Here is a 24251-nt window from a genome sequence, read left to right on the forward strand (position 1 = left end):
TATCTATTTCCTCTGAAGTTATTTTGGGACTTTTTACCCAGTGTTTCTTTGAATTGCTCAGTAGCAACAATTTGAGTCAAGTGTCAAGCAAATGAATTATAAAATGTAAGGAATAGTCTTAAAAAGACATTAGTGGAACATACTAAAGGATTTAGTTTCACTGGGGTGGCGCTAGAGGGCAGTAAGGAAGTCAGTTCACCTTGAAGATTTTGCTTCTGTAAAATTTAAGCTGCTTTATGGTTCCAGTACAAGACAATAAAGAAGGAAAGCTGGTTTTGTACATTGTGTACAGTAAGCATAATTTCCATTAAAACAATTAATTTCAATAAAGTACAACCTCCTTTTTAAATGTAAATAAAAACAGATTTAAAGTGATGTGCAAGCGCTATATTTAATTGAAAATAGGACAAAAACATCAACGGTCAAAGCTGCTTAAAAACAGTCTTAAAAGGTTCATTTTTTTAAATATACAGAATTTTCAGGAACTGTCTTGTGGCAAAGGTGACATACGATGACAGTGGCAGGTTTGACAGTAGTAACTAATGACAGTAGTAGTTAAACACAGCTAACATCAGAATCATGAATGTAGGTATGGGCTGTGTTAAAGACTTCCTAAAATCAACAACCATATCCTCTGTTTTCATAACATTCAGATGAAGAAATGACTAATTTCCCCATGACGCAGCGTCATGAACTACAGCTCCATTAGCATAAAAGATTAACCGTCCCTGTAGCCTGTGCCAGGCTCAAAAGCTTGTCAGGCAGTAACTGATTTGCTACTAAAGTTCACGCAGAATTCAAAAGTTTACTATTTTCTTTGATGCAAGTAAATCCATATTTTTTCAAAAATGTAAGATAAATGCTGTATGAGTGTAAAATATATTTCATATATAATCTTAAACATACAGACAAACTCAGGTCCTGCTGTTCACCCTCATGTAGACTAAACTAAAATCTTTTCTCACAGATTCCAACTGCAGGACGATCACAGGGATAATCAGCCCAGGTTGAGACTCGTTCAGATCCAGGATATTTATAGCCAGTTACAGCACAGTCCTCATTTCCTCCATAATCATTGGGTTCCCCTGTCCACCAGAACCTGAAACACAGAGAATCAGATTATCTTCACTATTACACCTCTAGACCTTCTTAGAGAGTGAATACAGCATCATGAGCAGAGCTCAGCTCAGTGGTCCTTTACTTAGCGGTCAGTGTTGATTTGTCCACCCAATTCCAGACCCCCTCTGTGTCAACATCAGTCAGACCAATCCAAGATTCAGAGCTGCCAAATGCTTCACTGATGAACTCCTGACATGGTACAGTATGGAATAATGTGATTAGATAACAGCTAAAGAGGTGTAGTGCACTGTATCTCTCTCTCTCTCTCACCTGTTCCTTTCTGCTGTTTATGATCACCAGGTCTGCTCCTCTCTCTCTGCAGAACTTTCTGCTCTCACTCCAGCTCTTCTTCTCAGTAGAGATGTAGTAGAAACTGGAAGTTTTCTTTTCTTGCTCTTTTCGTAGAGAAAGTCATGCATTAATAGGTCAGTTCATCTGAAGGGGAACTCGAGTGATTCTTCAGATTTTCTGCATAATTCAGTCATTAAGATGTTAATACTCTGTCTTTATTTAACGTACAGTCAGAATTAAGACTGCTAGTCTGCTATCACAGCAGTTGCTGTCTGCAGTCTTCAGTCACAGCTATCCCATCTTCCCTGTTGTTCCTCAGTGCTGTCGTGTGGCGCATTTTCAAATATCTGGCTTTTCAGCAGTTTATACATTACAAAATAGCATGAAACATTCAGGGAGTCATTAGTTGTTGCTCTTTCTTAAGAGACGATTAAAGCATCTTTAAATAAATGTGCTTTAATGTCGTTGCTGCAGACTTCAGAGTCACCAAGTGTTTCTGATGTGACAGCACAACAGTGTTTGTTAGTCTTAGCTCACCTGATGACATATTTGCATAAAAATGGAAAAATGGCTTTGACGTGTGGTCATTTAGAGGGGATTTATCAGTCTAGTTTCTCCAGCAGGGGGTGGTGTTTGCACAAAAGTGTCTCCTTAAATAGAGAAGAAACAGCCACAAATATTTCAAAAAGATGGTGACACTCAATGTTACATTATTTATGTGATTTTAATTTAATGGGGCACTTTATTGTTTAACACGTTTTTAAGTATCATATCAATATTTCGATTTTTCCCAGGCCTAGAATATAGTAATCGAGAGTTGAGTCATAGTTGAGTGGCACCCAGAGACGCTGAGCAGTGCACACCTGCTGTTGTGAGTGTCTTTATATAAAAACAACAATTTTCAGTTTTTAGGCTCTGTTTGCCTTGTGATTCCTGTATAATGTGTCCACATCAGTCGGGAGGGTGCTCCCATATATATCTTACTGCATTATATTGATTTTATGGATTTTATCTTGATCTTACGGCCCCCAGTCATGAGCTACTAAGAGTAGTTCTAGAGTAGTTCTAGTAGTTCTAGTTTCCTTCTGATCACTAACTTGAGCTTTATTTACTCACCTAATTCTGCCAAATTCTTCTGAAGCGTTTCCTTTTCTTTCTGTAATTGGCCCATCTCATTTGCCATGTTCTCATTATTGGTCTGTATCTGGTCTCTCTCTCTAGTCAGATTGATGTAGCTGGTCTGTATCTGGTCTCTCTCTGTAGTCAGGTTGTTGAACTTGATCCACAGCACTGTGATGGCAGTCAGCAGGAGAACACACAGCAGCCCCAGACACACTGCAGTCAGTCTGCAGTATCTTCTTTCTACCGTATTGACTCTGGAAACTAGAAAGATACACAATAATATTCACCAATTCAGTGTATTCACTTTACCTAAATGCATGACATTTCTGTGATAGATACTAGAATGTAACTGCTGCACCATTTAAGGTGGAACCAAAAATATTTGAACAACTCGTTGGCAAACAAGTAGGAAACCAGCTTCAGCCTCATTTGCCATTCTTGGTTTTGGCCATCTCTGAATGGTGGAGATGCAAAAATAAACTCTCTCATCAGTAGCTGGTGGTAAAGTATCTCCAGCTCTAATACAAGAAACAATAAACAATTAAAATGAACATTTCTGGCTCCATCGTTAAAGAACTTTAAAATAACTTAACAGGAGTGGTGTTCAAGGTGCAACGGTAAGGGCGGGAACAGCGATGCTGTGACGCAAACAGAAGATCCACGACAATGAGATTTCCTGTCATTTCTGTGGGAAAAGGCATGAAAGAAATAAAAAATGTCCAGCGTTTGGAAAGAAATGCATGAAATGTGGATGAGATAACCACTTTGCTGCAATGTGTAAAACTCGAGCGGAGACAAGTAAACAAAGGAAACCAGTGCATGCAGTAACAGAACTGGACGGTGAGACATATGAAGACATTCTGACAGTAACAGAGAACAAAAGAACAGTGCATCAGGTGAATGACAGTTTAAAGACAAAACAGCTTTATGCAGGAATGCTGATTGGCAACAAGCTGGTGAAATTTCAAATAGACTGTGGAGCGTCATGTAACATCATACCTGTACATCTCCTGAACCCTGATACACAGTTGGAACAGACTGACAAAGTGCTTGTGATGTATAACAAAACAGAAATGCACCCCATAGGTAAGTGCAAAGTCAAGGTGAGAAACCCCAGAAACTGTGCAGATTGGAATTTCAGGTGGTGGACCAGAAGTGTGGTATTCCCTTGCTGGGCAGAAACGCAAGTGAAGGAATGAAATTGATCAGAGTTCAGTATGAGAACATACTTGCTATAGACAGCATTGTGAAAAAAGAGGAGTCTGAGGGAGGACAGTGGACACTGGAGGAAATAATGATGGAATTTAAAGATGCGTTCACAGGAGATGGCTGTCTTCAAGGCGAATACGTCATTGAGATTGCCAAGACAGTAGAGCCAGTTAAGCTCCCAAACACAGAGTACCAGTTGCAATGATGAAACCACTTAAAGAAGAACTTGCAGATCTGGAGCGATGACAAATAATAGCTCCTGTTGAATGCAGTACAGATTGGATCAGCAGTATGGTAGTTGTACAAAAACCATCAGGTAAATTAAGAATATGCATTGATCCAAAGCCTTTGATTAGAGCACTCAAGCGCAGCCATTTTCCACTTCCTACCATTGATGACATTTTACCAGACTTGTCAAACACAAAAGTATTCACAGTCTGTGATGTGAAGCAAGGGTTCTGGCATGTGAAACTGGAAGAGGAATCAAGCTATCTTACCACATTCTCCACACCCTTTGGCAGATTTAGATGGCTGAGAATGCCAATGGGTATCAGCCCTGCACCAGAGATCTTCCAGAGGAAGCTAATGCAGGCACTTGAGGGCCTGCCAAGTATCTACATCATTGCTGATGATGTTCTCATTACAGGAGAGGGAGAAACTGTGGAAAGTGCAACCGAAGACCATGATGAGAAACTGAGACACTTTTTGAACAGATGTCAAAAACAAAATATCAAACTCAATGCAGACCAGTTCAAACTGAGAAAAGAGGAAGTTCCTTATATTGGTCATTTGCTGACATCAGAAGGACTGAAAATAGACTCAGAAAAGGTTCGAGCGGTCACCAAAATGCCAAGGCCAACGGATGTAAAAGCAGTTCAACGCCTTGTAGGTATGGTGAATTATCTGTCCAAGTTTTATGCTCACCTATCAGATGATTGTGAGATACTGAGACAACTCACTCACAAAGACAGCATATGGGACTGGGCTCCGATGCATGAGAAAGCATTTGTGAGGCTAAAGACTAATATAGCCAAGACTCCAGTTTTGAGATACTACAGCCCTAAAGAGGAATTGACACTGCAATTTGATACATCAGAAGCAGGATTAGGAGCTGCTTTGACTCAAAATGGTAAGCCAGTAGCTTTCACAAGTAGAGCACTATCATCTACAGAAAGAGGCTATGCCCAAATAGAAAAAGAGTGTCTGGCGATAGTTTTTGGAATGGAGAAGTTCCATCAGTACACCTATGGTCAACAGGTAACAGTACAGAGTGATCATAAGCCACTGGAAAACATTCTCAAAAAGCCATTACTCAGCGCTCCAAAACGACTTCAAAGAATGTTACTTAGATTACAGAAGTACAGTGTTCAAGTGACCTATGTGCCAGGCCGGGATATGCTGCTTGCTGATACTTTAAGTAGAGCATACTTACCTGAAAGTGCCACTGGCACAGTGGAAGCAGAGATTGAAACTGTAAATCTCAACAAAGAGGATGAAAGTTCTACGTTCTGCAACACAGACTGATGTGAAATTGCAAAAATTGATCCAGGTAATCCAATCGGGATGGCCAGAAAACAAAACGAATATACTCCCAGAAGTGGCACAATACTACAACTTACAAGACGAACTGATCTACCAGGATGGAATAATCTTTAGAGGAGAACGAGAACTCATTCCAGACACACTCAGAGAAGACATTATGCACAGAATACACTCCTCACACCTAGGAGTTGAGGGATGTCTCAGACGAGCAAGAGAATGTGTATATTGGCCAGGTATGAGCGAGCATATCAAAACCTATGTAGCCAAGTGTGACACATGTAGAGCAATGGATATCCGGCAGCAAAAAGAATTTTCAGATATGGCAACTAACCTCACATGACTGGTTATAAAAAGAACAATTTAGAGCCACAGTCTCTCAGAAGCATAGATGGGCAGAGGTTCACCAATCTGCGAAAAACTGTGCCTAAAAATTGTGGAACACTTCAGAAAAATGTTCCTCAACATGAGATTGCGAAGACTTTGGATATCCCACCATCTGCAGTACATAATACCAGGGACAAGGCAGACGGTTAATATTGGAAGCCTGTGATCTTCAATCCCTTAGGCAGCACTGCATGGAAAACAGGCATTCTGTACTGGAATTTACTGCATGCACTCAGGAACACTTCCAGAATTCATTGTCTGTGAACATTATGTTTGCCATGCAATCCGTAAATGCAAGTTAAAGTTGTATTACGCAAAGAAGAAGCCATGTGTCAACATGATCCAGAAACACTGACATCTTCTCTGGGCCAAAGCTTATTCAAAATAGACTTAGGCAGAATGGAAAACTGTTCTGTGGTCAGATTAATCAAAACTGGAAACCATGGATGCTGTCCTGCAGACTGGAAAGAAGAGGGACCACCCAGTTGAAAAGCCAGTAGCTCTGATGGTATAGGGTTGCATTAGTGCCTATCATCAAGGCACCATCAATGCTGAACAGTACATAGAGGTTTTAGAACAACATACAGTATGCTCCCATCCAGACAACGTCTCTATCAGGGAAGGCCTTGCATATTTCAGCAAGACACATAGTGCATCCATCACAACAGCATGGCTTCGGCAGAGTCCGGGTTGCTGAACTGGCAATACCAATAGAACCAATAGAAAACATTTGGCACTAATGTATTTAAGTAGAGATAAAAGTATTGTTATATGCCTAGTTCTTTCAGTTAATTTAGTCAATCGGTTTAGTAGCAATTATTTAGACTTTTGTTGCTGGGAATTTTGAGGGGAAGGACTAATTGCTTAGGAAAACGGCATAAGCCTAGCAGTAAACAGAGTAGCCCCAGAAAACTTGTAGAAAGAATTACCACTCTGTAATGTCTTCTGGATTTCTGGAACACTAGCGGGCGCTCTAGAGAGAGTCCAAAATTAAGATGGACCATTTCAGCAAATCCACAGTTTATACACGTTATACAGTTTAAACACTAGAATGTTTTTAATGTGAAGAAAATATTCATTTCCTAAACACAGAACAGCATAAAACATTTTAACCTGCAGCTCCAGTAGCCCATCCAGCTAGCAGTAGAGCCGAGTGCTATCCTGAGACACAGCACCGTTTCCCCCTTGGTTTTGTATGCCATTCCTGAGTTATTCATTTAAGCTAAGTTGGACTGTGATCTCGTCTCTGCGAACCCAGTATTAAAATTTTTAAATACTCAGGAAAGTAGGAACCCATCAAAAGTGCATTTGAAACTATGATGTATGAGTGTCAGTTACTTCTGCTTAATTACCAGCAGACTGACTGTTGTAGCTGAATAAAGAGCCCTTTGCAAACCGCCTCTCTCACGACCAAACTTTCTCTCGTATACGTGACCTCAGTCGCACAGTTTCAATCTCAGATTTCAAAGGGTTCATTTTCTCTCGTGTCCTCTTTTATATTAGGCGTTATACCCTCCCTCTCTCTCTCTCTCTCTCTCTCTGTTTGCTGAGTGGGTGAACATTCCCCTGTTTAACTGTTGCAAGGATGAACGGCGGTGGAGTGGACAGAGAGATGTAGTGAAGCTTCTTTCCCGTTTTATTTATCAATTTTTTTCTCTTTTCTAAAACTTTTCATCAAACAAAGCAATTACAGTGCAACAGGCTTCAAGTTTGCCAGATTAAGTCAAATGAATGACCCTGAACACAACTACTTTACACAGCCAAGACACAGTACCTTCTCCCAAAGCATGTACACCCAAATAGCCTTCCGCTCTGGAGCCTCTACTGGGCTTATATACCCGTAGCCCCTCCCCACAGATGAGCCCAATTGCACAAGTAAATCAATCAACTAAATAACAACATTCTAAATGAAAAATAACAACAGAAAAGAATAAACACAAAATACATAAACACCCAAAATAATTTTCACTAAACAAAAATCCCCACTACACATTATCAAATACATTTTCCCCAAACTCAGTAAAACACCCCCGCTAAAATAGTCTGCGCCGCCTGGAGCGCACCGACTCCCCCACAATGATTGTAGAATGGACCAGTCCCTCGGTTTCGTCTGAGGGAAAGAAAGCGTTTGGCATGCTGGCAAACCCACCGAACCCGTGGTATTTGTAGAGATCACTACAACCATTAAACTCAAAAAACGGACTAAACTCTATGACAGTAACCTTATAAGGTTTCAGGCTGCTTAACAAACATTTGGGGCTACAACCCCGGAAGGCCACTTTTCAGATGTGCAACTGAATTGGAGTTCTTGCGTGACCATTTGACGTCACACAACTCCATCTGAAATGCTTTAAAACCTCCCTTGACCCCTAGATCTGCATGTTGTTGTCAGCAAATTCCTTTCTTGGAGGAGGATCACAGGGTGCTTTTTGGTATAGGCCTTGTGTGCGTGTGTGTGTGTGTGTGTGTGTGTACCTGAGGTCATAGTTCCTTTATGGCTTCTGGTGACACTCGTCTCTGCGACATCATCTTCATTGGCGTAGATGTCCTCATAATCATTGCTGTTGTCTGTAATTCCTGAATTTGCATATATATCCTCATTCATCTTCAGCTCTTTGATCTTCTGTAAACGTGTTGATGCCATTAAGAGGGTTTTTGCTGTTTCTGCAGATGTGAAGTCTCCACTGCAGTCTTCAGCTCTCAGAGTGACTCTGTCTGGGTGATACTGCTGAATACATACTTGCTCTCAGGACAGGAAGTTTAGGTGTTTCATATCAGCTTTGACACCCATCTGTGGCACTGCTCTCTGTCTCCTGGATCTATTTTTATTTTTTATTTTTTTTGGTTTCTAACTGACGAGATCACTTTCTTTGGACTGTGGTCTGTGTCACCATCTGTGTCTGTGGTTGTTGTATCCGCAGAAGAACTTCACGTGGCTGAAGTATGAACTTAATGCATCACAGACTTTCATGCTAGTGTGGCACATACTTTGGTTTGCAAAGTATGCCTAGCCAAGATGCTGGAATATCTAGGAATATTTCCTGGCACAGAAATGATTGGGGCATTTTGCACCAATAGGGCTTATGCCTGGTCAGTCATAAAACTCTGGGCATAATTTTTAGACCATTGCACCAACTGGCCATCAAATGAATTTTCACCAAGACTGGGGTGTATCTTTTATGCCTAGCTGGGAGCAGATGCAAAGCCAATTTCTAGACTTTTTCTAGGCTGATAACTACTTTAGGCAACCTTAGAACTTATATCTAAGCAAAAGTTGAAGTATGACTTCCTTTTTTGCTCAGTGTAAAAAAACATGCTTATAAATAAATTTAAAAAGTGAAAGTATTTCTTTAAAATCGTTTTTATTCAATGTTTTAAAGAAGATATCTTTTTTATTGAGGGTTTGAGGTGAACATCATCAAACTAAGCATATATATGTGAGGGTCCAGCCTGTGCCGCTGGCCGCCAGCAGAGGGCAACAGTGGAGAGGCGCCAACAGTTCAGCGAACTCCAATTCCCAGAAGCCCTTAGGACCAACCTGGCATACCTTTGGACTCCTCTACTTAAGACCGCAGGAAACAGCAGCACTTTGTCACACCTTTGTAGAGGAGTGACTACGGCACTTAGCCCAGGCAGGTATTTAAAAGGGACTGAAAAAAAGAGCTGCAAAAACCAAATTGCCCCAAAAATACTTAATAGACAAAAAGAAGGCCTAAACAAGAAACGGCTCCAAGCCAAACAAAAAGTGTTCTACAAAGAACAAACAGGTGAAACATAAAGCTTATCTTCCTCTCATGATCACAGAGGACGTGCCTTTGGTTTTCTGATTACTGAACTTTTCTTGCTCAGCCTTCGTTTGAGCTCGCTGCTTCCAGCGTCCCTTTTGTCTGCCCTTTCCTGACGTTTTTCATTCCCATACGTTGATGTGGTTTTTCCTGTTTTCGCTTGTGCTTCCCGGTGGCACAGCGGTATCTCCTCGGATTCAGTACAGCAGCGGTTCGAGTCTGGCTCTGAGCCACCTCAACCCCAACGTGCAGAATCACTCCATTTGCACTTCATCACCTCATTCATTTATTTAAGACCCTTTATCACAGGTTCTCCTCTCTGCACTTGGGTCCGCCTCTCTGCCATTCCGTAACACTATAATGGTTTATGCTAGAACTCATAGAGCACCCATACACTTTTGGATGTTGACATGGATTTTTATTTTGGCAGTAAAAACAGGACACCAGGTAAAATGGAAAGAGCTGTCGGATGTCCACAAATATTCCCATATTTTTAGAACCAGAGTCGGTAGCTGTTGTTTTTCTTCTTTATTTAGGATTTTCAATTGTACTGTGTTCTGTTCTTTCAAACTCTCCCATACTGACCCTTTTCTCATTTTTAACTTAAGCTGACTTTTAGACTTTTTCTTATTAAATGAACATGGAAGTGTCAATGTTGGAGAAATGCTTGTTTTTTTTGTGCCGCTTCATTCCATTCATTTACGTCATTAAGAACGCCCCAATGCCGTGTTGGAAGCCAATTCTGAAAATGCTCTGATATTGCTCATCTCATTACTGTTGCTGCAGCTACACCCCCAAAGGTGGAGCCGGAACCTTTGTATTCGCGTGTTCTAGCACGCTTGTAAATCTGATGCACAAGCGACATCCGTAAACAACAACGATGGACGACGAAGCCGCTTCTCTTGGTCCACTGAGGGACTTTCGCTTTAAAAAACGTCCTGATGGGACTTTCCAAAAGACTGCTGTTGTATGCAAGTTGTGCAAAAAGGCGTTTGCTGCTCACCGAAGCTACTCAAGCCTAAAATACCATCTCAATGCCAAACATGTCGCGGCGAGCGGAGCCGCCCCCGCAGCTGCTTTCAGCGGTAAATAACCGGCCCAGCCGGCCCGCACTGGACCAGGCGACCGGGTTCAGGGCCGAAATAAGGAAGTCTGGGTCTGAAACAACTCCCCGGCTAAATGGATCGCAGCAGACTGCAGACCGCTGTCGGTGGTCGAGGACAGGGGGCTACAGTCTGTGTTAGACCGCGACACCGGACCTGCTCACGAACTCCCGTGTAGGAAAACCATGGCGAGGAAGATCAGGCAGCTTAATGGAGACGAAAAGCAGCCAAAACACGACCTGCTGAATGCAGGTGATCGCATCTTTCGCCTTCACTGTAGAGAAAGCCAACAACAGACATCATGCAGGAAACTGCGCAGACCTTTTTTCTGTAGTTCTGGAAAATTGAGCTAAATGTGACAACAATTGGCGCCGATTGTGCAGAAACATGATGGCAGCAGCGAGACGGCTCCCATTTCAGCAGATGCCGTGTGCTGCGCATGTTAGTCAGAGATCCGTCACTGTGCGCCTGGACAGTTGTGGATTTAATGATGTTCCAGCAAAGTGCCGCAAGATTGTGGGTCATTTCAGACGCAGTCCAGCCACCACAGTGGAACTGTATAAAGAGTAAAGGGCACCAGGAAAATGACCCCTAATCCAGGATGTTTCCACAAGGTGTTCCACACTGTTTATGATCCGTCGTCTTGGAAACAGCCGTCTTTGAACCATGCAGGTAAATGGAACAGTGTAAAATATTTTCTAAATGATTATCGCCTAAATTGATCACTGTAATTGATGAACTAATTTATTTTTATTTCTTTCTCACTGCAGACATGTGACTGATCTTCTTGGTGGAGAGACTTGCGTCTCATGTTCTGCAGTCTTGCCTGTCCTGTGATTCCTGGACCACACTATGAAGGTCTCTGATGAGGATTCTGCCTACATTGTGAAATTCAAGACCGCCTTCATGAAGGACAAGAGACAAGTTATTTTATTTGTACAAAAAAATTTTTGTAATTAATTGCGATTAATTAATTTCAGACCCTGTAATTAATGCGATTCACATTTTTTATCAAGTCCCATCACTAGTATGAACATCTTTGTTTTTTGTAACTCAGACTCTTCAATTAACTAAATTGAAAGGTGCAAAGGTGCTGGACAGCACTGGGGGAAAATCCAGGAAATTCCATGACTTTTACTGGACTTATTTTCTGGAACTTTTCAAGGCCTGGAAAAATGAATTTCTATGTATATTCCATGATTTTTCCAGGAGAGTATGAACCCTGTATGGCCCGGAAAGGATGTGTATCTGTCAAGAAGCCCTTCCTGAGAAGGGAATAACACAAAAATGTGCATAATAAAGAATCTGATTGTTTTGCTGGAAATTAGGACATGCATGGCAGTTTAGGTTTTTAATGATTGTGCTGTGGGTTTGTGTAGCATGTGGTGAGTACTCTACTCTTTGGGTGTTGAGCAACGTATATGCATTGTGTTCTTGATGGAGCCTGGCTAGAACACACTTTTCACACTAGAGAAGATTTCACTTTTAACAAAACACACTTCTGCACATTTTCTGCACTTTTGCTGTTTATTTGCTGAGAGTAACATATTGGGTTAAAAAAATAAAAGTCCATAGCTTTTGCACAGGCCATGTTTTATATTTTATATTCTCCCTACACCCCCCAAATATCTTAGACTCAGCAAATAAATTTCAGCACTACAATCTGCAGAAAACGTCTCATTTTAGTTTGTTCCCAGTATAGAATGTGTTATTTACACATTGAAAATAATAATAATAATTAGACCAGAAGCATTCAAGCTTTCTCATACTACTGCATACATTCATACATAATTATCATACTTATGTTTAATTATTCAAACAAGTTGCTTGTGAACACAGACTCTGTTAGGACAAATAGTAAGTGAAATGAGACAGAAACACAATATGTTATGTTGTACCTTATTAACATCATATGGTCATTTCAAATTTAATGCATGCAACATGTTCCAAAAAGGTTGGCACAGGAGTGTGTCTACCACTATGTTACAGAACTTTCCTTTTAACAACACTTAATAAAACGTTTGGGGGCCGAAGACGGGTCCAGCTTTGGAGGCATAATTTTTGGCTGTTTTTTTGTTACATTCTTCAGCTGTTCAACACAGCCTTCAGTGTTTTGTTTTGCACACCTTTTCAGTGGGAGACAAGTCTAGCAGGCAGGCCAGTCTAGCACCTGCTCTTATCCAGCCATGCTGTGGTAACGTGCAGATTATGGCTTGACATTCTCATGTTGAAATAAGCATGGATGTCCCTAAAAAAGACGTCGTCTAAAAATTCAAACTCCAAATTGTGCTCAGTGTTAAGGAAGCTTTCACAGATGCGCAAGTGAGCCACTACTAGTACCTCGTATCAGACGTAACATGACAGATCCTGGCTTTTGCCTTTTATGCTGGTAGTAACCTGGATGGTCCTTTTATTCTTTGGCTCAGGGAACACAATGTCAGTATTTCTAGAAATGATCTAAAGGAAACTCCACAATACGTTTCCACTGTGGATCAGTCTACTTTAGATGACTTTTAGCCCAGAGAAGCTGCTGCGTTTCTGGACATTGTTGACATACTGTGCATTACACAGTCTCAACTTGTATTTGTCAGTGCAGTGATGGACAGTGTTTATTGACAGTGCTTTTTTAAAGCATTCTTGTTTAGATATCCATCACAGGTGATATTATGCTTTTTGTGGTTTCTCTGCTTTACACGCCTGAATCAGCCAACAAGGAGGTTTTTAATGAGGTTTTTAATAAGTTGGATCAGGTTAGTGTAATGAGACAAAGCACAAACATTTACTATAAAACAGACTATAACTATTTAAAACTGATTTTTAAACATTCTTAACCACATCGGTAGATCGCAAGTTTAATCGAGGCTGATGACAGCGGCCAGGAGTGCAAGAGAGCACATTTGACCTTGCTCTCTCTGCTGAATCAAAATAACAGAAAATCGTTCATGTACGTCTTGTTATTATGTATATATTTATATGTTGTATATATTTTTCGCATATATTTAAAAAAAAATCAGGTTCAACACTTATGTTGTCTTTGTAGTTTTTAAATTAAATATAGGGTTTAAATAATTTGGACATCATTGCATTTTGTTTCATGTACATTTCTTACAGCGTCCCAACGTTTTTGGACATGGATGGTGTAATTTGGTTTGGTTTTTTTACATTATCCTTGTACACCAAGTTGTTATTAGACTTTTTTACTTAGTGTTTCTTATATTGCTCAGCAGCAACAATTTCAGTCAACTGTCAAGCAAATGTATTAAAAAGGGTAAGGAATGGTCTGAAAAAGCAGACTTGAGTGGAACATATTATGGGAGTTGCACTAGGCTGGCACTAGAGGGCAGTAAGGAGGTGAGTTTGCCTTTAGAGTGGTGCTTTTGTAAAGTACAAGCTGCACTAGGGTGCCACTAGAGGGCAAGTAAAGAAGGGTGTTGTTTCTGAAGTACATTATGCATAATTCACATTAAAATCAATAAAACACCCTTATTCAGTTGGCAGTTAAGCTGAGTTTTAATTCTGTATTTTAGTGCTGTGAAGTGTGGTGTAAGACTTCTACACAGAATATGAGTCATGTATTGAACAAGCACAGCTGTTTATAACCCTGTGCAATCCACCCCAAAAAACTGCACAATAATTAATCTGTTCTCACGCTTGTTAAAGAAGCATCTTGCAAAATTTTGATCCTCATATCTTGATCACGTTTGTCTTTGAGTTTAGCACTTCTGCTCCAGTGAATCACCTGGTGGACAACAAGTTCAAAACGTGTTTGTGTCCAGTTGCATGGGTCATACACTATATAACCAAAAGTATGCAGACATCTGACCATCACACCTCTGTGAGCTTGGAAGGGCATTAATGTGGAGCGTCACTTTGACAATAATAGCACTTACGGTTGAGCAGGGCAGATCTAGCAGGGCAGAAATTTCAAGAACTGACTTGTGGCATCATAAGACAGTGCCAAGTTTAAACATGCACTAAATAGTCTAGTATGATCAGATTTGGGCAGTTATATGGTTATTCAAGTGGCCATATAAACAGTGTACTGCAATTTCTTAGTTTGGATAAAGGCCTAGAAAGCTAGATTTTGGCCCAATAATCTGATTTTTCAGCACTTCAGCGATTTCAGTGTTGTTTGTCTGAGCATGTGCGAAGACAGATCGCTGTACCGGAAACAAGAACAGCACCCACAAGATTGCAACAAAACATCTGTTACCAATGGGTGTGGCTCAAGCACCTGAACTCTATAATTGGGAGGGGCCATATGTTCCAGTGTCCCCATCTCTACACTAATTTTCTTCTGTTTGCATGACCTGAAATAACTAACAAAGTGTAACTAACAATTGTTCCAGAACTCAAATGTGCATGGTTTTCTCCCAAACCCCTAATGCAGTCAGTCAGCCTAGACATGTCTGGTGTCCAGACCATGCTTGTTTAGTTTTGTGTACTTTTGGTATAAAGTACAGTTTAACTTGGTAGTTAACATGCTAACATGAGAATCATTTACTCATGTCTGTCACAGCAATATATGATGGTTAAGTCTACTAAAGGGGGAGACTTCACCTGCTTGTGTTTATCACAGCTAAAATGAGAAGAATAAATGGGTTAAAATACAAAAATGAAGAGAACTGAGAAAAAATAAGAAACACAAGAATTTATTAACCAAAGTTATAATACTGTATGTCTATTCTCACCACTGCTCTAACAGACAGACAACACCTCTGAGGGGAACCAGTAGAAGAGTACAACATTTTTTAGTAATCAAGAATCATCAAACCAGAAGAAGCTCCAAAGTACTTGGTATTATAATGTTTAATGCATCATTAAATGCTAAGTTAATGCTAAAGACAGCATTTAAGCTAAAGACAGCAGAGAAAGGAGCTCTAAGCTGCGGTGGGCTGTGTGTGTGTGTGTGTGTGTGTGTGTGTGTGTGTGTTGGGGGGTTAGTATTTAACATGCTGGGTTCAAAAGCTTGTCAGGCAGTAACTGAGAGCTCAGGACTTGGCAAAGGGTCAATTACTCAAGTTCAGAAGTTCAGGTAGAATCAAAGTTTACTGTCTTTGCTGCACCTTAAAAAACATTGATAAGGTAAATGCTGTAGGACTAAACCAGCAGTGTAAAATATATATCATTCTAAAAGTATCCAAAAAAATCACTTTCTGCTGTTCACTCTCACGTAGGCTAAACTAAATCCTTTTCTCACAGATTCCAACTACAGGGTGATCACAGGGATAATCAGCCCAGGTTGATAAACGTTCAGATCCGGCACCTTTATAGCCAGTTATAGCACAGTCCTCATTTCCTCCATGATCATTGGGTTCCCCTGTCCACCAGAACCTGAAACACAGAGAATCAGATTATGTTCACTGTTACACCTCTAGACCGTCTTAGAATAAGTGAATAACTGCATCACAAGCAGAGTTCAGTTCAGTTAAGTGGTCTCTTACACAGTGGTCAGTCTTGAGTTGTCCACCCATTTCCAGACCCCTTCTTCCTCCGTGTCCGTCAGACCAATCCAAGCTTCAGAGCTGCCAAATGCTTTGCTGATGAACTCCTGACATGGTACATATGGCATAATGTGAATATACACAGCTGAAGAACAGTAGTATCTCTCTCTCTCTCTCTCTCTCTCTCTCTCTCTCTCTCTCTCTCTCTCACCTGTTCTTCTCTGCTGTTTATGATCACCAGGTCTGCTCCTCTCTCTTTGCAGTCCTTTCTGCTCTCAGTCCAGCTCTTCTTCTCAGTAGAGATGTAGTAGAAAGACCTCTGTTTTTGCTCTTTTCACAGAAAACGTCATGCATTAGTAGATCAGGTCAATTAAAAGGGACTTCCATCTGATTCTTCAGAGTTTCTGCATAATTCTATCATTACGATGTTGATGCTCCATTCTTATGACGCATACAGAGGCAATTGTGTACAGTGGTGGTGACAGGAACCAAAACCATGTTTAAGGCTGTTCACTGGCTCTTCATCTCAAAATAATAAAGATAATAATAGATGTATGAGGTGCCAGTAGCCTAATTCCTCAAAAAAAATAGGCCCACATGATGTTTACTCTAAATCATCCTATTTTACTGTAAACACAGATAATAAAGATACACTTTCCAATAAAACTACTGTTCTGAAGTGCCTCAGAGAAAAAGCCATCAGTGATGGAACTCCATATTAATGTCAATGGATTTGGAATGAGATGTCCCCCAAGATAATACAGGTATTGAGGCAACTTGCACTGCAAAGTTAGCACTGAAAATGTCATGTATATCAGATAATCTAAGTATAAATATGAACTAGTCATGTTGATAAGTTTTAAAACTGTCTTTCCTCAATTTATCAATCAGCCTATCCTCTGATTAGGTTCAATTATATGTATACCCCTTTTGAGGTGGTGATGGATTTTGCAGTGACGGTTTATTATAATGTGAAATGCACTGCCACACAAACCCCTCAACCCATTACATCAAAATGTAGCTCAGGCCGTCATATTCTTAAGGCAGCTCTCAGATTTAAAACTGGTTGGATTGAGATATAATGCTTTAAGTCAGAGCAATGATTATTACTAATTATTAAAGGGACAGTTTCTGCAGTATCTGAAGAACTGCCACTGACGAATTTGGTATTCAGGTCAATTGCAGCAGCTGCAGTCTGCTATCACAGCGATGTGGCCCCTTTTTGAATATTCTGCTTTAACGTAATTTATCAATCTGAAAGCTCAACACCCATTTTCAGAAAAATGGAAGAAATTGCTAAATCAGTTGAGCACTTGGAGCAGTCTACAGTTTCTCCAGCAGGTGTTAGCACACAAGCCACTTCTGTGTGTCTCCTTAAAAAGAGAAGAAACAGCCACAAATGCATTTATTTGCAGGCTCTTAAAATAAGAAATAAAACAACTTTCAAAAAGGTGAATTACTCAATGTTACATGTTTAATGTGATTTTCATTCAATAGAGGAATTTAATTATTTAACCTTTTTTTAAAATATCATACTTATTATGTTTACTTATTATATTGCCCAAGCCCAGAATGCAGTAATAGACAGTTGAGTAATAGACAGATGAGTGGCACTCAGAGAAAATGAGCAGTGCTAGAAGTCTCTGACCACTTCTGGTGGTGTGTGTGTGTGTGTGTGTGTGTGTGTGTGTGTTTTCAGTTTGTGGGCTCTGTTAGTCTTGTGATTGCCGTGTAATGTGTCCATATCAGTGAGGAGGGAGCTCTTATGTCTTATTGCGACTCAAACATAGGGCTTTAAGCTTTATTCACTCACCTAATTCTGACAGTTTCTTCTGAAGTGTTTCCATTTCTTTCTGTAATTGGCCCATCTCATTCTTCATGTTGTCATTATTGGTCTGTAACTGGTCTCTCTCTGTAGTCAGGCTGGTGTAACTGGTCTGTAACTGGTCTCTCTCTGTAGTCAGGCTGGTGTAACTGGTCTGTAACTGGTCTCTCTCTATAGTCAGGCTGGTGTAGCTGGTCTGTAACTGGTCTCTCTCTATAGTCAGGCTGGTGTAGCTGGTCTGTAACTGGTCTCTCTCTATAGTCAGGTTGGTGTAACTGGTCTGTAACTGGTCTCTCTGTACAGTCAGGTTGTTGAACTTGACCCACAGCACTGTGATGGCAGCCAGTAGGATAACACACAGCAGCCCCAGACACACTGCAGTCAGTCTGTAGTATCTTCTCATTGTCGTGTTGATTCTGAAAACTAGAAAGATGCACAATAAAACTCCAATTCAGTCTTTTCACTTGACCTAAAAGCATGACATTTCTGTGATATAGAATTTTGGCTGTTTTACATTTTTTCATTGTAGAGTTCTTTTGGGATATCATTCCACATTTATATCTATATTTATCAAGCTCTTCAATAATACACCTCCTTGCTCTACGCTCATTGTCCATCTTATCAGCTCCACTTATTATATATAGTCGCGCTTTGTAGTTCTACAGTTACAGACTGTAGTCCGTCTGTTTCTCTGATACTTTGTTAGTCCCCTTTTACCCTGTTCTTCAGTGGTAATAGCAACAGGGTAAAAAGGGGCTAAAATAGTAAAAGGGTAAAATGGACCCTCACAGTGCAGGGTGGTGGATCATTCTCAGCACTGCAATAACACTAATGTGGTGGTGGTGGTGGTGTGTTAGTGTGTGTTGTGCTGGTCTGAGTGAATCAGACACAGCAGTGCTGCTGGAGTTTTTTCTAACACCTAAGCATCACTGCTGGACTGATAATAGTCCACCAACCAAAAATATCCAGCCAACAGTGTCCTGTGGGCAATGTCCTGTGACCACTGATGAAGGACTCAAGGATGACCAACACAAACTGCAGAGTGTCTAATAGAGTGGACAGTGAGCAGACACAATGTTTAAAAACTCTGATCCACTCGGACCAGCACAACACACACTAACACACCACCACATCAGTGTTATTGCAGTGCGGAGAATGATCCACCACTTAAATAGTACGTGCTTTGTGCATGGGGGTCCTGACCACTGAAGAACAGGGTAAAAGGGGGATAAAGTGTGCAGAGAAACAGATGGACTACAGTCTGTAACTGTAGAACTACAAAGTGCAGCTATACACACTATGTTTCCAAAAGAATTCACTCTCCCATCCAAATTATTGAATTCAGGTGTTCCAATCACTTCCATGGCTGCAGTATGAAACCGAGCACCTAGGCCTGCAGACTGCTTCTACAGACAGTGAAAGAATGGGTCGCTCTCAGGAGCTCAGTGAATTCCAGCGTGGTACTGGGTTCAGATGCCAGTGAAATTTCCTCACTACTAAATATTCCACAGTGAACTGTCAGTGGTATTATAAAGTGGAAGCGATTAAGAATGACAGCCACTCAGCCACGAGGTGGTAGGCCAAGTAAAATGACAGAGCGGGGTCAGCGGATGCTGAGGGGCATAGTGTGCAGAGGTCACCAACTTTCTGCAGAGTCAATCACTACAGACCTCCAAACTTCATGTAGCCTTCAGATTAGCTCAAGAACAGCGTAGAGAGCTTCATTGAATGAGTTTCCATGGTTGAGCAGCTGCATCCAAGCCTTTCATCACCAAGTGCAATGCAAAGCGTCAAATGCAGTGGTATAAAGTGCCGCTAGAGCAGTGGAGATGTGTTCTATTGAGTGAGTAATCACACTTTTCTCCTGGCAATACGATGGATGAGTCTGGGTTTGGCGGTTGTCAGGAGAACGGTACTTGTCTGACTGCATTGTGCCAAGTGTAAAGTTTGGTGGAGGGGGGATTATGGTGCGGGGTTGTTTTTCAGGAATTGGGCTTGGCCCCTCAGTTCCAGTGAAAGGAACTCTAAATGCTTCAGCAGACCCAGAGATTTTGGACAATTTCATGCTCCCAACTTTGTGGGAACAGTTTGGGGACGGCCCCTTCCTGTTCCAACATGACTGCACCCCAGTGCACAAAGCAAGGTCCATAAAGACATAGATGAGCGAGAAAAGCAACCAAGAGTTGCTTTTTAACTACATATAATACTGGGCTTCCTCGAGGAGAGGTTTGAAAATGGTTAAACAAACACACGAACAATTTATTTAGTTTAGCCTCAATTGCCTTTTGTGTGTGACTGATTGATGGAATTGAGACCAACAGCCTAATGTTATTATTATGTAGGTGTGGAAAAATGGGAAAAAACTGGAATCCCCTCAGGTTCTGTGGAACTCCCAGTTTGTTTCTGTGTCTGAGTTTGTACCTCCACTTCTGAGAACCCCCCTCCTACAGTATTAGTGTGTGACAATACTCAGGAAAGTAGGAACCAATCAAAGTGCATTGGAAATTATGATGTGTAAGGTAGCAGGAAATTACTAACTATTACTGTTGCAGCCTTCCCTCTCTGTCTTATACACTCTGTTATACACTCCCTGTTTGAGTGGAGCGACCGGCGATCTGTTCTTCTGTGAGTGTGAGTGACGAGATCAGTGGTGTTACTATACTGGCTCAGAGTGAACTCCCCTCTTTCTGTGCAATCTAACAAGCTTTAGCAGCGTTAAATCACAGTCCTCACAACTACAGCGCTCAAAAAGCCATATTTTAGTTTTAGTGCGTTCCCAAGAAACGAAGGTGAAAAAAAGAAGTGGGTTCATGTCCGTTACAGCCCTGATTTAAACGAAAGTAATCTGAGGAAGACTGAGGCACTGGAGAGCAAGAAAACACTAACTGTATTTCCAGGCTAGCTGTTTTAGCAACTGGCTAATTTAAAGCAGCACTCCGTCACTCGCAGAACACAGCGAACTGATGATACTGTACATTAAACATGACACAAAAGCACTTAAACTACTACGATAGTACAGCGAAATCCAGTCGTCTGCTATCCGGCGTTTGTTGAGAAGCTAAACCGTTTAGCACTGTTGTTGGCCACTTGTTTAGCATTTGTAACGGCATAGCCGAGCACTCGTCACCAGAGCGCTAAAAACAATCGATTTTCTTTCTTACTATGACTATTACAAAACTGCGGCCGTGCTTTTCCAGCTGGTAAAACCAGCTCAGACATTTTCTCCCACTGTGCCAAGACTGATTTGTGAAATGTTCCATTGTTTGGTGAGTGCTTGTCGTGTTCTGACCATAAAGGATAGTTTAAAACAGCAATTAACCACCCAGGAGCAAAATTCAGCCTTCAAGCTTGAAAGAAATAATGAAGTGACATTTATTGAGGTATCAGTATCGAACGATATGAATTTTGTGTATCATGATACATTTTTTTGCCATATCGCCCAGCTCCACTCTGAATATAAATACACATTTTGTAATGCATATTAATTAATGAGCAACAAGCAGAGCAATGTGGAGTGTCTGTTCACCCTGATTTGTCACTATTAGAACCTGTAAGAACTAGAACAGTGTATTGTCACACAGTACAAGAGGCTGAAGACCATAAGCTGTGTAAACTTTTTGAAGCATCATGAAGATAGGTGAGTGCGCATGTATGTATATACACACACACACATACATATATATATATATATATATATATATATATATATATATATATATATATATATATATATATATACATATATATATATATATCCCTGCGATGGTCTGGCGACCTGTCCAGGGTGTATCCTGCCTTCCGCCCGAAGACTGCTGGGATAGGCTCCAGCATCCCCTCGCGACCCTGACGGAGAAGCAGCTTAGAAAATGGATGGATGGATGGATGGATGGATATGTATGTGTGTGTGTGTGTGTGTGTGAGTACCTGAGGTCATAGTCGCTTTACGGCTTCTGGTCACACTCGTCTCTGGGACATCATCTTCATTGGCGTAGATGTCCTTATAATCATGGCTGTGGTCTGAATGAGTTGATGTGTTTTCTATTGGAATTTCTGAATTTGCATATATATCCTCATTCATCTTCAGCTCTTTGATCTTCTGTAAATGTGTTGATGCCATTAAGTGGGTTTTTGCTGTATCTGCAGATGTGAAGTCTCCACTACAGTCTTCAGCTCTCAGAGTGACTCTGTCTGGGTGATACTGCTGAATACATACTTGCTCTCAGGACAGGAAGTTTAGGCATTTTTTTTCCCAGCTTTGACACCCATGTCTGTCACCCCTCTCTGTCTCCAGGAACTGTTTTTTTTTTTTTTTGGTTTCTAACTGCAGAGATCAGTTCCTGTTGTTTCTGCTCTGTTAAAGGTTAAAATAAAGTTGTCATGGTATATATCTTGTTAGAGTTTGCAATTTCTATAGATGTGAAGAAAAGTCATTGCTTAGATACAGTGACCTCTAGCACTGGGATTAATAACGGCATGCAAAACTGCATAGGTGTGTCATAAACGGGGTTAGAAGGAGGTTCAGAGGGCCTCGAGGAGCCCAAACCAACCACTGCCTCTGTCTTGGTCTGTGTACTACTATGTGTTCGGGTTCATCTTTATTAATGAAGCATTAAAAACTGATCTGTGAGCTCACTAAAGAAGTGAGACTGTGACAGAAAAGGCCCTCTGTGGTTGGTCTACAAGTAATGTGGTTGTACTTGCAGTGTAACATAACATGGTTAAAGTGTGAATTCAGCAGCACAAAGTTTCAAGCTAGTGTTGCACGTACTTTGGTCTTCATAACAGCACAAATTTACTTGGCCAAGATGCTGGAATATCCAGGAATATTGCGCCACATAGAAATGATTGGGGCCTTTTGCACCAATAGAGCTTATGCCTGGTTATAGACTTAGGCCCAATCCCATTTCTTTTTTTACCCCTACCCCTTGATTCGAGTGTCGCCCTTGCCCATTGGAACTGAGTTACAAGGGGTAGTGCTTGAAATCTTCCCCTATTAAATGGGACAACCCTCAAATTAAAAAAACAAAAACAAACATTGCTTCATTAACAGCCACTAGCGGTGCTCTGTGGGTGCCCCGGTCCGTCTTCAGTGACAGCAGAGGAAGGAAAAGTTTGGCTTCTCAGCTGGGCTTTAGTTACATTTAGGGCACCATATGCTTTCAAAGAGGGGATATAAGACGATTATTATTATTATTATTATTATTATTATTATTATTATTATTATTATTATCACCCACTCCTAATTCTTTGGTTGTACGAAGCTGAAGTCCACTGTTCACAAGCTTCTTGTTCGAATTTTCCCAAAATGGTGCAGCAGTTACAATCTGGAGCTTCTGGCGTCAGAACTGCTGGACAACTTAAGGTGGAATGGAAAAGTTAGCTAGCTCGCTACCTAGACAATAGCATACTATTAGCAATTTTTATGCTTGTAATGTAGAAAACAACCATAATTCATTGACATGACATTCAACTAGCACAAAATGCTTATCGACGTTTTAAACAGAGAAAATACTCACATTTGTGGGTTTATTTGGTCGCTCACGCAGCCATCTTGGCGTTTTTTTTTTCCTTTTTTTTTCTCATAACACTCTGTTTGGAGTTTAAGCAAGTTTTGCTCAACTTGTAACTAATTTACAAAGTAATCTTAAACTGAAACTTTACTTGTGTGTAAAAGTGATTTCAGAGCCACTCGGTTCTCCCTGATGGAAACTGTTTACCTTCAGTGTTTTGTGCTTATGATCATTTTAATAGACGTCAGCGTCACTAATTAATGACGTTCTATTAAAAGACTGGTTTACCAAGAGAGACGCTGGAGGACTTGCACCTGAAATGAGTTCATGAAGCGAGTCTTCTAATAAAAATGATAACAGGACATCAGAGCCATAATTAATCTTTTAGTACTTTTACTTTTGATATTTAAGTACATTTGAAGGCAAATACACTGCTCAAAAAATAAAGGGAACACTTAAACAACACAATATAACTCCACGTAAATCAAACTTCTGTGAAATCAAACTGTCCACTTAGGAAGCAACACTGATTGACAATCAATTTCACAGCTGTTGTGCAAATGGAATAGACAACAGGTGGAAATTACTGGCAATTAGCAAGACACACTCAATAAAGGAGTGGTTCTGCAGGTGGGGACCACAGACCACTTCTCAGTACCTTTCTGCTTTCTGGCTGATGTTTTGGTCACTTTTGAATTTTGGTGGTGCTTTCACACTCGTGGTAGCATGAGACGGACTCTACAACCCACACAAGTGGCTCAGGTAGTGCAGCTCATCCAGGATGGCGCATCAATGCAAGATGTGGCAAGAAGGTTTGCTGTGTCTGTCAGCGTAGTGTCCAGAGGCTGGAGGCGCTACCAGGAGACAGGCCAGTACACCAGGAGACGAGGAGGAGGCCGTAGGAGGGCAACAACCCA

General features: G+C 40.9%; 1 protein-coding gene and 1 long non-coding RNA gene across 2 annotated transcripts; one reads left to right on the forward strand and one right to left on the reverse strand.

The window, feature by feature from the left end:
• Positions 1–412: 412 nt before the first annotated feature.
• LOC108413889 (CD209 antigen-like protein E) lies at positions 413–8359 on the reverse strand. The gene is made up of 5 exons (XM_037532780.1): positions 8143–8359; positions 2527–2793; positions 1390–1514; positions 1202–1308; positions 413–1099 (listed from the first exon to the last, which is right to left on the reverse strand). Exons 1-5 carry the CDS (start codon positions 8309–8311, stop codon positions 949–951), a joined length of 819 nt encoding a protein of 272 aa, XP_037388677.1. The 5' UTR covers positions 8312–8359; the 3' UTR covers positions 413–948.
• Positions 8360–10283: 1924 nt separating this feature from the next.
• On the forward strand, positions 10284–12590 carry LOC108413888. Its single transcript, XR_001856808.2, has 2 exons — positions 10284–11227; positions 11326–12590. It is a non-coding gene; the product is annotated as an uncharacterized LOC108413888 (long non-coding RNA).
• Positions 12591–24251: the final 11661 nt, after the last annotated feature.

Source organism: Pygocentrus nattereri, chromosome 22 (genome assembly GCF_015220715.1).
Source record: "Pygocentrus nattereri isolate fPygNat1 chromosome 22, fPygNat1.pri, whole genome shotgun sequence".
Lineage (NCBI taxonomy): Eukaryota > Metazoa > Chordata > Actinopteri > Characiformes > Serrasalmidae > Pygocentrus > Pygocentrus nattereri.